The sequence below is a fragment of the Caretta caretta genome, chromosome 12 (assembly GCF_965140235.1).
Source record: "Caretta caretta isolate rCarCar2 chromosome 12, rCarCar1.hap1, whole genome shotgun sequence".
NCBI lineage: Eukaryota > Metazoa > Chordata > Testudines > Cheloniidae > Caretta > Caretta caretta.
The window spans coordinates 24,006,779-24,020,332 of record NC_134217.1 but is presented as its reverse complement, the minus strand read 5'-3'; the positions used below and the strand labels follow the sequence as shown (position 1 = coordinate 24,020,332).

At 39.0% G+C, this 13,554-nt stretch overlaps 1 protein-coding gene across 2 annotated transcripts in view; it reads right to left on the bottom strand.

The window, feature by feature from the left end:
- Positions 1-800: 800 nt before the first annotated feature.
- Positions 801-13,554, bottom strand: part of LRP3 (LDL receptor related protein 3) — a 38,246-nt gene continuing 25,492 nt past the window's right edge. For both annotated transcript variants that reach the window (XM_048870769.2, XM_075118414.1), the window contains 4 exons: positions 8,036-8,244; positions 6,662-7,748; positions 6,035-6,167; positions 801-5,125 (listed from right to left, as the gene is read on the bottom strand). In XM_048870769.2, coding sequence (XP_048726726.1) covers positions 4,310-5,125; positions 6,035-6,167; positions 6,662-7,748; positions 8,036-8,244 — 2,245 coding nt within the window. In that variant the 3' untranslated portion in view covers positions 801-4,309. The remainder of the gene's footprint in view (positions 5,126-6,034; positions 6,168-6,661; positions 7,749-8,035; positions 8,245-13,554) is intronic.

Here is a 13,554-nt window from a genome sequence, read left to right as displayed (position 1 = left end):
ATGGAACAAGATCGAGAACAAGTTATGCCAGAGGTAATGTTGGTTATTTTTGGTAAATGTATGCCTTTTAAAACCGTTTGTACATAGTACTACCGATGCATTTTCACCCAGTTGAAAGGAGTGACTGACACCACTGCAGTAAAGAATTAAGGACAAATTTTCAGATATGCCTCTAAAGGAGTGGATATAAAAAATTTGAGGGCTTCTACATACCTACACACATGCAAACGCATGTAGTATTTGTACACTAAAATAAGCGCATAGATGAGCAAAGACGGTAACTGCAAATGTAGGCATATTTGATTTGCAAATGGTGTGTAGCACATGGAATTGTGAGTGTGGATTTTTAAGTACCTTTGACAATTTGGCACTAGATGTTCAAATGCATAACAACATATGGTAACAGGCATATGCATGATAACGTATGGTAAAGTTTTAGAATTTTCATGGAATAAATACAAACATAAGCGAAATGTTGCAGCAGGGTGAGATGTCAACAAAAATCACCCAAGAAGGTAGTTACACAACAAAATTACATTTAGAGGACGGTAGTATAAACTGACAGATGTCAGAAAGTTCAGACACTCTGACTCTCACTGTTTTACAGAAACAAGAGAGACGAACAGCATTTGGAATTCAGTTTTCTCTTTAATGCTTGCACCATTCTTGCTAAAGAACGGTGGTTAAGATGGTTAAGAGAGTTAAATGCATCAGACATGATTTTTTTTAAAATGTTAAAATATTTCCCCCTTTCATTCAAAAACTTCAAAGATCCCAAGAAGTGCACTAGGAGATTAACATAAAAATAAGAATTTGAACAATTTTATTGGCTTAGTAACTTGAGCTTAGGTAGCCACTGAAGCATGATATTTTCCCTCATCTCAAAAGGAACAAAGAAAAGGTTATTTATTTTTCCTTTACATTTTTGTCTCAGTTACAGTTTTTCCAACTATTTTTAAGCCTTTATGAACATGCAATTTATATTAAAACAAATAAAATAAAGGTTTCTTCATGGAAAATTAAATAAAATTAAATAAATCTTTAAAAGCTGGGAAAATAGTAGGTCTATAGTAAGGCAAATCTCATATCTTCTATCCAGTCCGTGACACCGTAATGCACAACTTGTTTGTACTTACAGAACACAACACATTTCTCCTGCAAAATGTTTAAGTTAGGGATTCTTCACTTGAAGCAATATACTAGATTTAAAAAAATCACAGTTTATTGCAGACTACAAAAAAGTTATGTGCTTTTCAAAAAGCAACAGGGCTGTATATTTTAGTTATGCAGGGCTATACGTTTCCACAAAGAGGAAGCTGAATATTTCCTGGATGATGGTATCTGTAAACCTCATTACTGCTTCAATTTTTCAGTTTCCTAGATCTTTGTAAATGGAGTTGTGATGTTTAACTATACTAGAAATAAAAATGGATTCATTTAAATTACCATTTAGTTATCAAAATGCATCTTCACCCATAAGCAAAATATGTATGAAAGTGATACTAAGAAATGATTTGAAGTTACATCTATTTTAAGCTAAAGAATGGCATTACTAGTTGTGCACTGCTGTACCAAAAGATCATTATGTTCTGAAGTACATATTTCAACTTAAATTGTCAGAAGAACATTACAATAGTGATAATATAATTTAAGGCTTAGTAGGATCAAAATGATTTTATTATAGAAAGAAATATGTTTCTGTAACAGAATTAAATACATTTATTTATAAGGTTCTTTTTGTTTGTAAAGTATTTACCCTGAAATGTAATCTTCCATCCAATTATAACTAAGTTTACTATTTTATAAATACAATTCTATGTACTTAAAATTACTTTTAGACAAAAAGACACTAAAAACTGGAGCCTTGGACACAAACCTCCCTGGCAGGTTAATGACTACAGTATATGACCTTTTAGGGGTGGAACCTAAAATGCTTACAAAGGCTAGGAAAGTAAAATAGTCTCAAAACTACCTTTTTGTTTGGCTAAATGACCTCTGACCACAGAAATATGTGGAAGGAAATATCTGACCAAACAGTATTTTTATTTTTTACTTCATGTAACTATGATTCTTTACTGGAATGCACTTTGACCAAAACCCTTACCTACTCCTAATCCTCTTACAATTTTGAATCTTCGGTTTCTTCCTGGTTTGGAAAACACAATATAAAAATAATTTGTGTCAGAGAAAAAATAAAGCACATCAATGCTGTTCTTTCACATTATGATTTGGCAAAGCCAACCAAAAGCACAGTGGGCCTAGCCCTGACCTCATTTCTTGGCTGGGACTCCCACTGGGAGTTCTGTAAAAAGATCCAGGGCAGAATATAGCCCATTAAAAGGACAAACATCTTGACACTCAGGTGTTCATTCACCCTTCACTGCACAGTCTCAACTCCCATCACATTCAAGTGACCTGCAGGAGTTAAAGACTATTTGGATTGTGCAGCTCAGGTTAAATCTTGTGTAGTTTTAATAGAAGAGCAATTAATAACTGTGTCAGCACAATCTGGAGTTAAGGCTCCTATTCACTTCCTAACTGGAAGCTGTCCTACAGTAGTAGACAGGTCTCAGAGTACTGAGACACACCATCCTGCACCTGCTTCCCTATAAAGGAGTGGCAACGAACTTACTTTCTCCAGTCTAAAAAAAATTGCTGACTGTATTTTTTAAAATTATGTGCTTCTTCAGAAGAGGAAAACTAAAGTAGAAATGGTACATTAAAACATGGGTGAAATCCTGGCTCTTTTGGATTCAATAGCAGAGCTCCCATTCACTTCAACAGAGCCAAGATTTCACCAGATAATTTTTGTTGTTCTGTAGTGAGTCACTCCTATCTAGGCAACATCACCACATCTCCTAGTTAAATAGCTTTGCTGTTTTTAATTAAATTTTAAAAAGCAAAAGGCACAGGGGTCTACCCAAACTACTTAGATGTCTGCACATTTTCAGTTTTGAAAATGGTACAGATCTTTTCAACTAGCATATATCTAAAAGAACAACAAAAGAATGAGCATACCATTAAAAAATCCACTAACTGCAACTCCCACCGTAGCTAATGAGAAAGTGGAAGCACTGATTAATTCTCTAGACCAGTGGTGGGCAACCTGCGGCCCGTCAGGGTAATCCGCTGGCAGGCCGCGAGACAGTTTGTTTACATTGACCATCCGCAAGCACGGCCGGCTGCAGCTCCCAGTGGCCGCAGTTCGCCGTTCCTGGCCAATGGGAGCTGCAGGAAGCAGCGGCCAGCATGTCCCTGCAGCCCGTGCTGCTTCCTGCAGCTCTCATTGTCCAGGAACAGCGAACCGCAGCCACTGGGAGCTATCGGCGGCAGTGCCCGCGGACAGTCAGTGTAAACAAACTGTCTCACGGCCTGCCAGTGGATTACCCTGAAGAGTTGCATGCAACCCACAGGCCGCAGGTTGCCCACCACTGCTCTAGACCATGCCCTAAAATGGCATGATACTAAGAGCTTAAAAAAAGAGAAGAAAAAAAAAATTCAAACTTAACAAAACCATTGTGAATATGGTAAAATATATGATAATATAAATGTGTTGCTGCAAATGGGGCTCAATGCACTCCAGTTTATCGTTTACATGGCTAATTTGTTATTACAAAGTTATGGCAGATAAAAAACCTGATTCTTCTCTGTATGCAGAATACACAAACTTTGGTTGCAATGGATGCTTTTGGATATCTATGGCCAACAATACACTTCTGAAGGGAATGGAGAAAAAGGTGGTAATTTTCACAAAAGAGGAAGAGGAGCCATAGGGATTTGACTTTCTGCTAAATGTATTGTGGGGCTCTGTAAACATTTTTTAATTAAAACCAATAATCTAAAAAGACAACAATTTGATTTCTCTAGCTGAATACCGACAGTTGTAATTCCCTGTGACTGACGCCTACACAGACTGCCAACTGATTTCTCTCTAGCACATTAATGTCAATAGTAAGTGACTTTAAACTAAACAAACTAAAATTCCCTGATTGCAAAGTGAAAGTGAATAAATGCACAGAAGAAACAAAGGAGCATGGAAATACTCACAAATTGTGACAATAGATTCTCACTCACTCTTGGCCCCTGAATACAAACATTGGCCCATTTTTACCCCACTTGAGTTTCAGGCATATCAACAAAGACAAAATTTGTCCCACAGTCTTGTCATAGGTATTCTACTGCCTCTGGGATAAATGCACATTGGTTCTAACAGACTACGCTGAAAGCACGGATGTGTCGGTTATAATCAGTGCGCACTGCAATGTACATTTTAAAGTTACAAAATCTACAGGGCCAAAACAAAACGTCATTAGCAAACTAGTAATGATTCATCATCACTGGGATTGATTTCTGAGAGGGGAGTAGAGGACTCTAGCATTGGCACTTCCACAGAATGGCAACAAGCCGCATGAATACCCAAAGGTTCTTCCCGATAGGAATGAGGGCAACATCGCTGCTCTCCATCCACCTGAATACAAACATTCATAGGGCGGTCTGAGTAATTGGACTCCCACTTTTTTAAGGGTAATCTACGTGGCTCTTCACTCAGCGGATGACTCCTGTTTAAATTACTGTTCTCTGCGACAGTCCTTCTGGACACCGATCCTCCATGGAGTGTTTCTGTAACACTTTCAGACAAAGGGTCTCTGAAAGCTTTTCCTGAATCCACCCTCTTGGTTTGTTTAAGCTCAGTGCTGGAGGTCTCCTCAGCCCCTGAAGATTTGTCACTGTGTCCAGTCTCAGGCTCTGCCTGTGCAGCCGTGCAAGTATTACATAAAACACTAGAGGGTGATGGCTCTGTGGCTTCAGTCTCTGGCTGCAAAATGCTATTTCCAGCTTCTTGGAGCCCTCTAGCCTGGCCATAAGTCTCTGCCTCTGAATTAGGTCCCTCAGGGGAAGGTGAGGGATTCTGGATATTCCCTTCTGTGTGATTGATAATTCCATCACCCAGTGTTGTTTGGGAAGTGTGCGCAGGTGTTAAGAGTGGGATCTGCCCTCTCACTCGTGGCCTGTGGAACAGTCTGTTCCAGAGTCTGCCCAAGCGCCTCCGAGATGAATTTCGTCTCGATGAGTGACGTCTCATCTGTCTCCTCATTGCTGTTCGGATGTTCTGCAGCACAGATGCCTATAAAACAGAACCAAGAAACTGTAATTTCTTGATGTTTCCATTGGAGAACACTATCAAATATCTAAGACTGTCCTGCCCATTAAATTCTCCATCTGACTCTTAAGAATGCTACTCAGATGGAAAGGTTATAGTTTAAGCTTAAACTCCTGCTTAAAAATCAAGCCAAAGACTGCTCAGTCTGCATCAAACTTCTTTCCTCCAGAAATTTTTCTCACCATTTGCATTTAACAACCCCCCCTCTGACCCCAGCAATCAACTCAGCATGGTTAGATGCAGGATTTGCCATACTGGACCACACTATTGGTCCACTGAATCCTGTCTCACAGGCAATGACAGGAGAACTTGATAACAGTTGATGCCTCAAACCTCCCCTCTGCTTACATAATTACAAGTGCTGTGTCAGGTCATGAAGTTATCACAATAGGGAGTGAAATGCATTTGACGGAGAGAGAGAAAGGCAGATATGGGAGAGTACAAAAATACAACAGAACTTTTTGTTAATAAACTTTGCATTTGTTACTAAAAATAACTCCAGAATTTTTCAGAAGACAAATGCCCACACTCCTTATTGTATTTTCTATGCAAAAGAAAGTCCTTTATACTTTCAGATTGAAATGCTGGTCTCCTTTCTGTTTTAGTTTGATAATTTGTCTATTTATTGCTATTTTGATGTAAAACTTTTTTTATCCATTTAGCTTTCAACATACTGATGAGTCCCCATCTAACTAGAAAACTTAGCTTGATCACAAAAATGTATAACTGCAATTCTTCAGTACAGAGGAAGTCAAATACATGTTGTTACAAGAGCATTTCCATAAATTAAAGTGATTTCATTGTTACTGTTGCTTCAGATTCATTCAGTCTATCCAATTTTTGATAGTTTGAATGTAGAATGAAACCATTTACTTGCGATGCATTGTAAACAGGGAAATCTTCAACTGGCGGGATAAGTCCTTGTGCAATGAGCTGCCCATAGGAAGGTGGAGCCTCACGTCGTACAAACTCTGCCTCAAGACGAGTCATCTGGGTTTCAAATGCTCTGAAACCAACAGAACCAGAGTAAAATGGGGAAGGAACCCACAAAAATTACACAGACAGACATTTCTAAAAACAGAGTCTTCTCTCCCAGTTCCCTCAGGGCTAGTGTCATCAGCCAGCAGGGCAGTACTACATTAAAATAGATGTTTTCATAACAACAGAAGTAAAGGTAACTCCACTGTAACCCTTCTCTTCACTAGGATGCTGAGAGATGCAAAAGAACCAACTGTATAGGATACCGGCATATTACTCAGTAAATATAGAGGAAGAGACAGTCAAATAGCTACTTGCCAAAATGTAGGCCATTAGCTCTCACTGCGAAAAAACAGCACAGTGACCATTTTTTAAATCCCATCAGTTTCATTGGATCCTGGCTTAGTTTTACTGTGTGTTTCAAAATTCACTTGAATGGATATTTTATTCTTTCCCCTAAAGTGACTGAAAGAAAGGCTCACCTAGTAAAGTTAGGACATTATGAACATACAAGATTTTCACCTGTATTCCCTGGTCCTTAGTGAGTAGAGTTTAAATGCACAACCCAGTGCTATCACCAACAGCAAGCCACACACAAGACTCCCAATCAGAGCAGCTGTGATGACTTTTCTGGGCACTATAACCAGACAATTATGTTCATCGCTTCCATCCTGGCAGTCTTCTTGGCCATCACAGCGCCAAGTCTCAAAGATACACAGATTTGTGCCACAGTGAAAGTTTCCTGGCTGGCATGTAAAGCAGTTCTTTTCATCTGAGCCATCTGGACAGTTCTTTTGGTTATTACATCGGTCAAGTATTGAATAACACAGTCCACTGTTTCCTTCGCATGGGTATTCATTTTTCTGGCAAGCTGGACAGTTCTCTTCATCTTTGCCATTTGGGCAGTGCCACCAACCATCACAATGCTGCTTATCTGTGAAACACTCCTCATCACTTCCACAAGGGTGTTCCCACGGAAGGCAGTAACCTTTCACCTGATAAGTTGCATTGAATCCATGGCCAGTACTCTTTGATCTGGCATGATATGAAATGGTGAGCTGACCCTTTGAGGACTCCACACTCACCAAGTGCCTGTTGTTGTGATATGAAAGAGTTTGCATTAATTTATCACCTCTCTCTCCAATGCCATCATACACCTTTACATAGTCATTGTACCCTAACTGTAAATCAAGCTGCAAGAGGACATGCCGATTATCTTGTGTGTCCACATACCAAGTGCAGCGCAGGTCTGTCCGGCTGTGATCTGCACGGAACAAGTCTGGGGAAGCAAAAGACCCATAAAAATTACCCAGTCTTTTGCCACATGAAAGATCAGGGCAGTTAGCTTCATCTGAACCATCACTACAGTCTTTAACTGAATTACATCTCAACTCATTTATCAAGCACTTGGTGGAATGGGCTATGCTACATTGGAATGTTCCTGAGGGACAAATGCTAGACTGAGGCTCTGTTGGAGGGATGGTGCAGTTTCTCTCATCCGAGTTATCCCCACACTCATCCATGGAATTACACTTCCAAGTGTTGGGAATGCACTTGCCGTTTACACAATGGAATTCATCAGACTGGCAAATAGTCTGGCCTATTTTTCCTGTAGGGAGAAAAAAAATATTAAAACTTTTAGAAACATCTGATGCCATGTGTTAGTTCTAATATTTTATCCCAGTGTGCAGCCATTGACTCTTGGTCCAGCTCTCCACCAGAAGAATTCTCTAATAAAGCCAAATGGTGAAAATATACAAGCTTCTAATGACTCATCAGCATTTACAAAAGACTTTGGTCAACAGAAGCCACTTTTGTCACAGGATTTGGGGTCAGGGTGGTAAAGTATTTCTGAAGAGTCCAACAAAATTCATTAAAACTGTACAGAGATTTTACCTCTGATGTAGGAAAGGCGAAATCCCTGAGCCTGTCCCGAACTCAATGTGTCTGAGTGGAAAAATATCCAGACATGATCCCGTGCAGAGATAAAGGAGGGTGGTATGGAGGATCCACATACTCTGTACTCTTCCTTCTTGGAAGAGGGGCCAATCATCAGCCAGTCTACTGCACATTTCTGAGAGTCCTCCAAGTCAAAGTTCTTAAAACTGCCAGGAGCAAAGAAAACACAAATGAAAGAGGATAAAATCTGGATTTAAGGACACAGCCTTTCACATCCCAAATATCTCATAGGAATAAGTTACACACTCAGTGCAGTGACTGTGCAGGCAACCATGGCTGTCATCATTTTTCCATTTAGAAAATGCACCCACACCAGAGGCTCAAGGCCCATATACAAAAAACCCCACAATAATATACAAAGCTTATTGTCAAATCAATTTACATGAACACCAGGCTAAAAGAACCCCCCTGACAGGGTAAAATGATGGATTTTTAGTCGCTTGAAGTTTTTAAATCAAGACTGGATGCCTTTCTAAAAGAAATACTCTAGTCAACCACAAGTTACAGCCTGTGCTATTCAGGACAGATTCGATGATCATAATGATTCCTTCTGGCCTTAAGAACTCTGAATAAATAAAACCCTTCTTGGGCAAAGAACAATAGGGAGCTGTGTAAAGAACCCCAAAGGTATTGGGAAGGGGGAAACAACCAACTCTTTGGCCTGTGCAAAGGCAAAGGGAATGCAGAACAGTTCCTCTAATCCATTCTTTCCAGAATCACGTAAGTACTCCACAAAAATCATAACAGCCCTAGACAATACAACTTTGCCTCCTTGAGAGAGGAAGTGTTGGCCAGGACCCTGGGGCTATCCCCTTGAGAGAAAATGTGTGTGTCGCTGTCACAAAAAACACACCCAAGATACCAAAACCATGTTTTGTTTCCCTGTTGCATACTGAAATGGGATTACCCAAGGCTAGCATGTTAAAACTTAACATAATACCCCAACCACATAACATTGTAGACTGAGAATTCTTAGAAATGGAGAAAGCCTTACCAAAAAGATGGGTCACATTCTACATAGAAACTTTCATGGATATCAGAGGAAGCTCCATGAAAAGATAAATGGTAGACTACGACCTTCTGGAATTAATGTCAGAAACCTAACTCCACAATATCAGAAAACTATAAGTAAACCAAATCATTTTCTTTGGGGCAAGGAGAAGTGCAGCTGCCATGAAGACGAAAGAATTCACTCCAGCCAGGAATCTCAAACTGCAATCATCCTTCTTTTTTTATGCATACACAATATCCAAAAAAGGTCTATGACAAAGATGTATGATTAGCAAGAAAGAGGACATGGCATCAAGAGAATGGAAAGAGAGAGGGGAGTTAAAAGCACGAAACTGAAGTGAAAACAGAGAGAAGACTAGTAATATATGTGCAGTGTCCCAGAACTATCTTAAGTGACAGAGGACAAATCAGCACTGAAATGCCTTAATTCACCTTTTTCAAATCCTTTCCTTCTGTGATGTTTTCTGTCACCCTCTAGTTTGCAAGATACAACCCAAAAACTCATCATTCTCCAATACCAGTGATACTATTAAATCCTTGTAACCAATGGATTTAGTAAAGCAGATAGTGCCAGAGATTTTCACTGCCAGGATGGGAAGGCAGAATATTCACAAAAGGTAAATTAAAATGCTTTCTGTCCTGTATGTCCTTCCAGAGCTTTCTTAGTGATGATGAAAGATGGATATGCAAACAAGAAAAAGCAAGAAAGAAATTGTTTAGAATGATGCAAACTGCCTATAAGTAGAAGTATTGGGATGAAACTAGCAAAGAGAAAATTTATGAATGAACAACAAGAATATCTGTTAGCCTGTGAAGCAATCCATCAAGTGAGGTAGCAGAGGCTCAGTCATAAAGGGATAAAAACTCACTAGAAAAATATATTGAAGGGAACAATCCTGCATAACATGAGAGAGATGGACCCGATCACTTATTAGGTCCTTTCTATCTCTAATTTCTATGATTAATTATAATTCTCCAGTAATGTGATTAATTAATCTTGATGATCCCCAAAATTTGTCCTTCTTGAGTCCTGCCTTACATTTAATTCTAGTAATTTAAAATGAAGAAATTTCAACAACACTATGTTTAAGGTATGCACAAAGAAAAAACCCCCAGAAGAGTCAGAACTAGAGTTACCCTACACTGTCAACTTATCCTACTCTTGCCATAAGTCTATGTTCTGCAGATGATAGAGTTCTGCAATATACCAAGGGCCTGTAATTAACAGCACCTTATACTTGTAAGATGGTTTCCATGTGAGGATCTCAAGATGCATTACTAATAAAAAGTCTTTCAGTTAATTATCACAATTCTGTGAGCTAGGGAAGTATCTTTATCCTCATTTTTCGACAGAGAACATGAGATGCAGAGAGGTTAAGTGATCTTCCTCAATCCCACACAGTCAGTCAGAGGCAGCCGCAGGATAGAACCTAGGCTTTCAACTCCATGCCCCATACTTAGCCACAAGACCATCCCTCCCCTTAAATCATAGGATAAGTATACTGGTGCAGAGGCAGAATTGTATTTGTGAGCAACTATCCTTTCAAAGGGGCCATGAAGAAGCATGTCTCTTGGAAACAGCCATTCTAGCATATGGAAAGGTCAGATGCAGAACGTATTAAGTCTTCCCTTCAGCAATTTCCTTCTAAACCTTCATATCCCAAATATCAGCATCTAGCAAATTACAGTTTGGAAAAAATATTGTGGAATAAACAGTTTTTTAAACTGCCACAGGACATGTAAATTTTGGGTTTAGTTTATTACTAAATCATATAAACAAGAGATATAGTAACAAGGGTCTAACTCGTACCTGTGCTGGCAATAAAAAGAGGTAAAAGGAAAGTAATTTTCAGCCTTGAACAGTCTCCTGCAAACTGTAAAATGTGTCATTCCTTAAAGGGATATTGCTGAGAATGGAGGGTTTGCACTCCAAAAATAGTTTCCCCTTAAGCTTCCTGACAAGTTCAACTGTCTGCATGCTGGGACAGAAATAAGTTTTGCACTACCTAATTTAATTGTCGATTGAGTTGAGACCAACAAAGCTGATGTGTGTGAACTAGTACCGAGTTGTACTTTGCAACTAAATATTAGATTTTGTGTACAGATCATAATCGGTTTACTACTTAGAAAGCCGATCACAAAGGCAAGAATCTTTGCATGGGAAGTTTCTGCCACATTAATTTGCCAGACCTCCACAATTTCCAATCTTTCACCACCGGTAATGTGATCTTGTGCTGCTACCAGAGTCCATTTTTTTTTAAAAATCCTGCCACCTATGAACCATAAGATTTACTAATCTAGAGACTTGATTCAACTGAACTCTCTCAACCTATAGTGTAATCCTTTTATCAGCAGGGTCAGCCTGGCAGTTGAATGGCTAATGATAACAAATAGAAGAGGGGAGGAGAGGCTCACACCACCAATGCGTACACATAACACAGATTCATTTCATACATTCTTAGGAAATGGACATGAAGGAAGCTAATGAATTTACAGCCCCTGAGAGAGTTTGCAGCCTTCAACTGAGCCAATAAATCACTTCTTATTTTTTCTGGTTAATTAATAAAAAGGTTAAAAGTTACTCTCTATTTCAAAGCAAGTTATCTTTTTTAAATGACTTGGGCCTCCAACTCTCCTCATTAACAGTGATACATCCCCAACGAAATCAAGAAAGGCATGGAGGGATGGGCATGACAGTGTGAAATTTGGCCTTTCCTTCTGAAATGTCTGTTTTTATTGCTGAACTTTTATAATCAATTCTAAATAAACTACAAGGTTCTACCTATTAAAAATATCCCACTAAATGACACTGGGGACATTCAATTTTTGAGGACCAAAAAAATTCTAATGTGACTTGATGGAAAGACAGCTGTAACTCTGCTTTCCTAGAATTCTGCAAGAAATAGGTAAAGCACATGTTTCTTTTCACCAATATATCACATCACTAAATACTACTTTGATACACAGCAGGGATCGAGTGAGCTTACTGTAAATTACAGAATTGACAGTATAATGTATACTGTCTGCAAAATTGCTCCAAAAAGGAAGAAATGGCCAATAATGACATTTTCCCAATGACTTTCTAATATCCACACGTCACTGCAAATAACTGCATTAAACCAGCTTAACATCAACATTCATTGCAACTGCTGTAAGTTAAAAAAAACATGCTGTCTAAGAAGCAAAGGCTCTGCTGAGCTCTTTTACTGCTTGGACTTAAAGCAGCAGTGTACAGCCAAAATTTAGTTATACAATATTATGTATAAAGAATCCTCTACACCCCTTTGGAAGTGATTTAGGTGTGAACAACTACACAATAAAAATATTAAAAACCCAAACTCTTAAAACTTGGAAAGAAAAACAAAGACTGGGTTCAGCACAAAAATGAACATGGGACAGTAACACACAAAAGGTCCAACCATTGTGATAAAAGAAGAGAGAAAAAGTTAAGTACCTAACTTGGCCCAGAAAATCCATTAAAAATCCAGAATAAATATTATGGATAGATCAGCAAAGCACTGGCTCAATATAAAACAGAACAGCCAATTAAGCAAGAGAAGTCACTCCTATTTGGCAAACTCTCTCAGCAAGGGCAGATTGTGAACACAGCTGATGGCTTAATTGGCTCATTAAAAAAAATCCTGTTTAACTGTTTAGAGCAAGGACCTGGGACTCAGGAAGTCTTGTCTCTTCCCAGTTCAACAATCGACTTGCTGTGTAACCTCAAGTAAGACACAAACAGCCTGCCTGTCAAGGCTCAGGATAACATCTGCAATTCCAACTGAAGGCAATGGGAATGGTGGGTGTTCAGCACCTCTGGAAAATCATGCCTTAAACCTCTCCTAGAATTTGCCCCCCTCTTACAAAATGAGGATAACATTTACCTGCCTCACGTGGATGACAGGAAGCACTCCCATTGCTTTTCATGGATTACTCAGATTAGTAAAAAGAAAAGGAGTACTCGTGGCACCTTATGGACTAACAAATTTATTTGAGCGTAAGCTTTCGTGAGCTATAGCTCACTTCATCGGATGCATTCAGTGGAAAATACAGTGGGAAGATTTATATACATAGAGAGCATGAAACAATGGGTGTTACCATACACACTGTAACGTAATGTATATTCCTGTTTTTGTGTCTTTTTGTAACTTAAGGTTTTGCCTAGAGGGATTCTCTATGTTTTGAATCTGATTACCCTGTAAGGTATTTACCATCCTGATTTTACAGAGGTGATTCTTTTACTTTTTCTTTAATTAAAATTCTTCTTTTAAGAACCTGATTGCTTTTTCATTGTTCTTAAGATCCAAGGTGTTCACTATTCAAATTGGTGAGGATTTTTATCAAGCCTTCCCCAGGAAAGGGGGTGTAAGGCTTGGGGGGATTTTTTGGGGAATGACGTTTCCAAGTGGGCTCTTTCCCTGTTATATTTGTTAGACGCTTGGTGG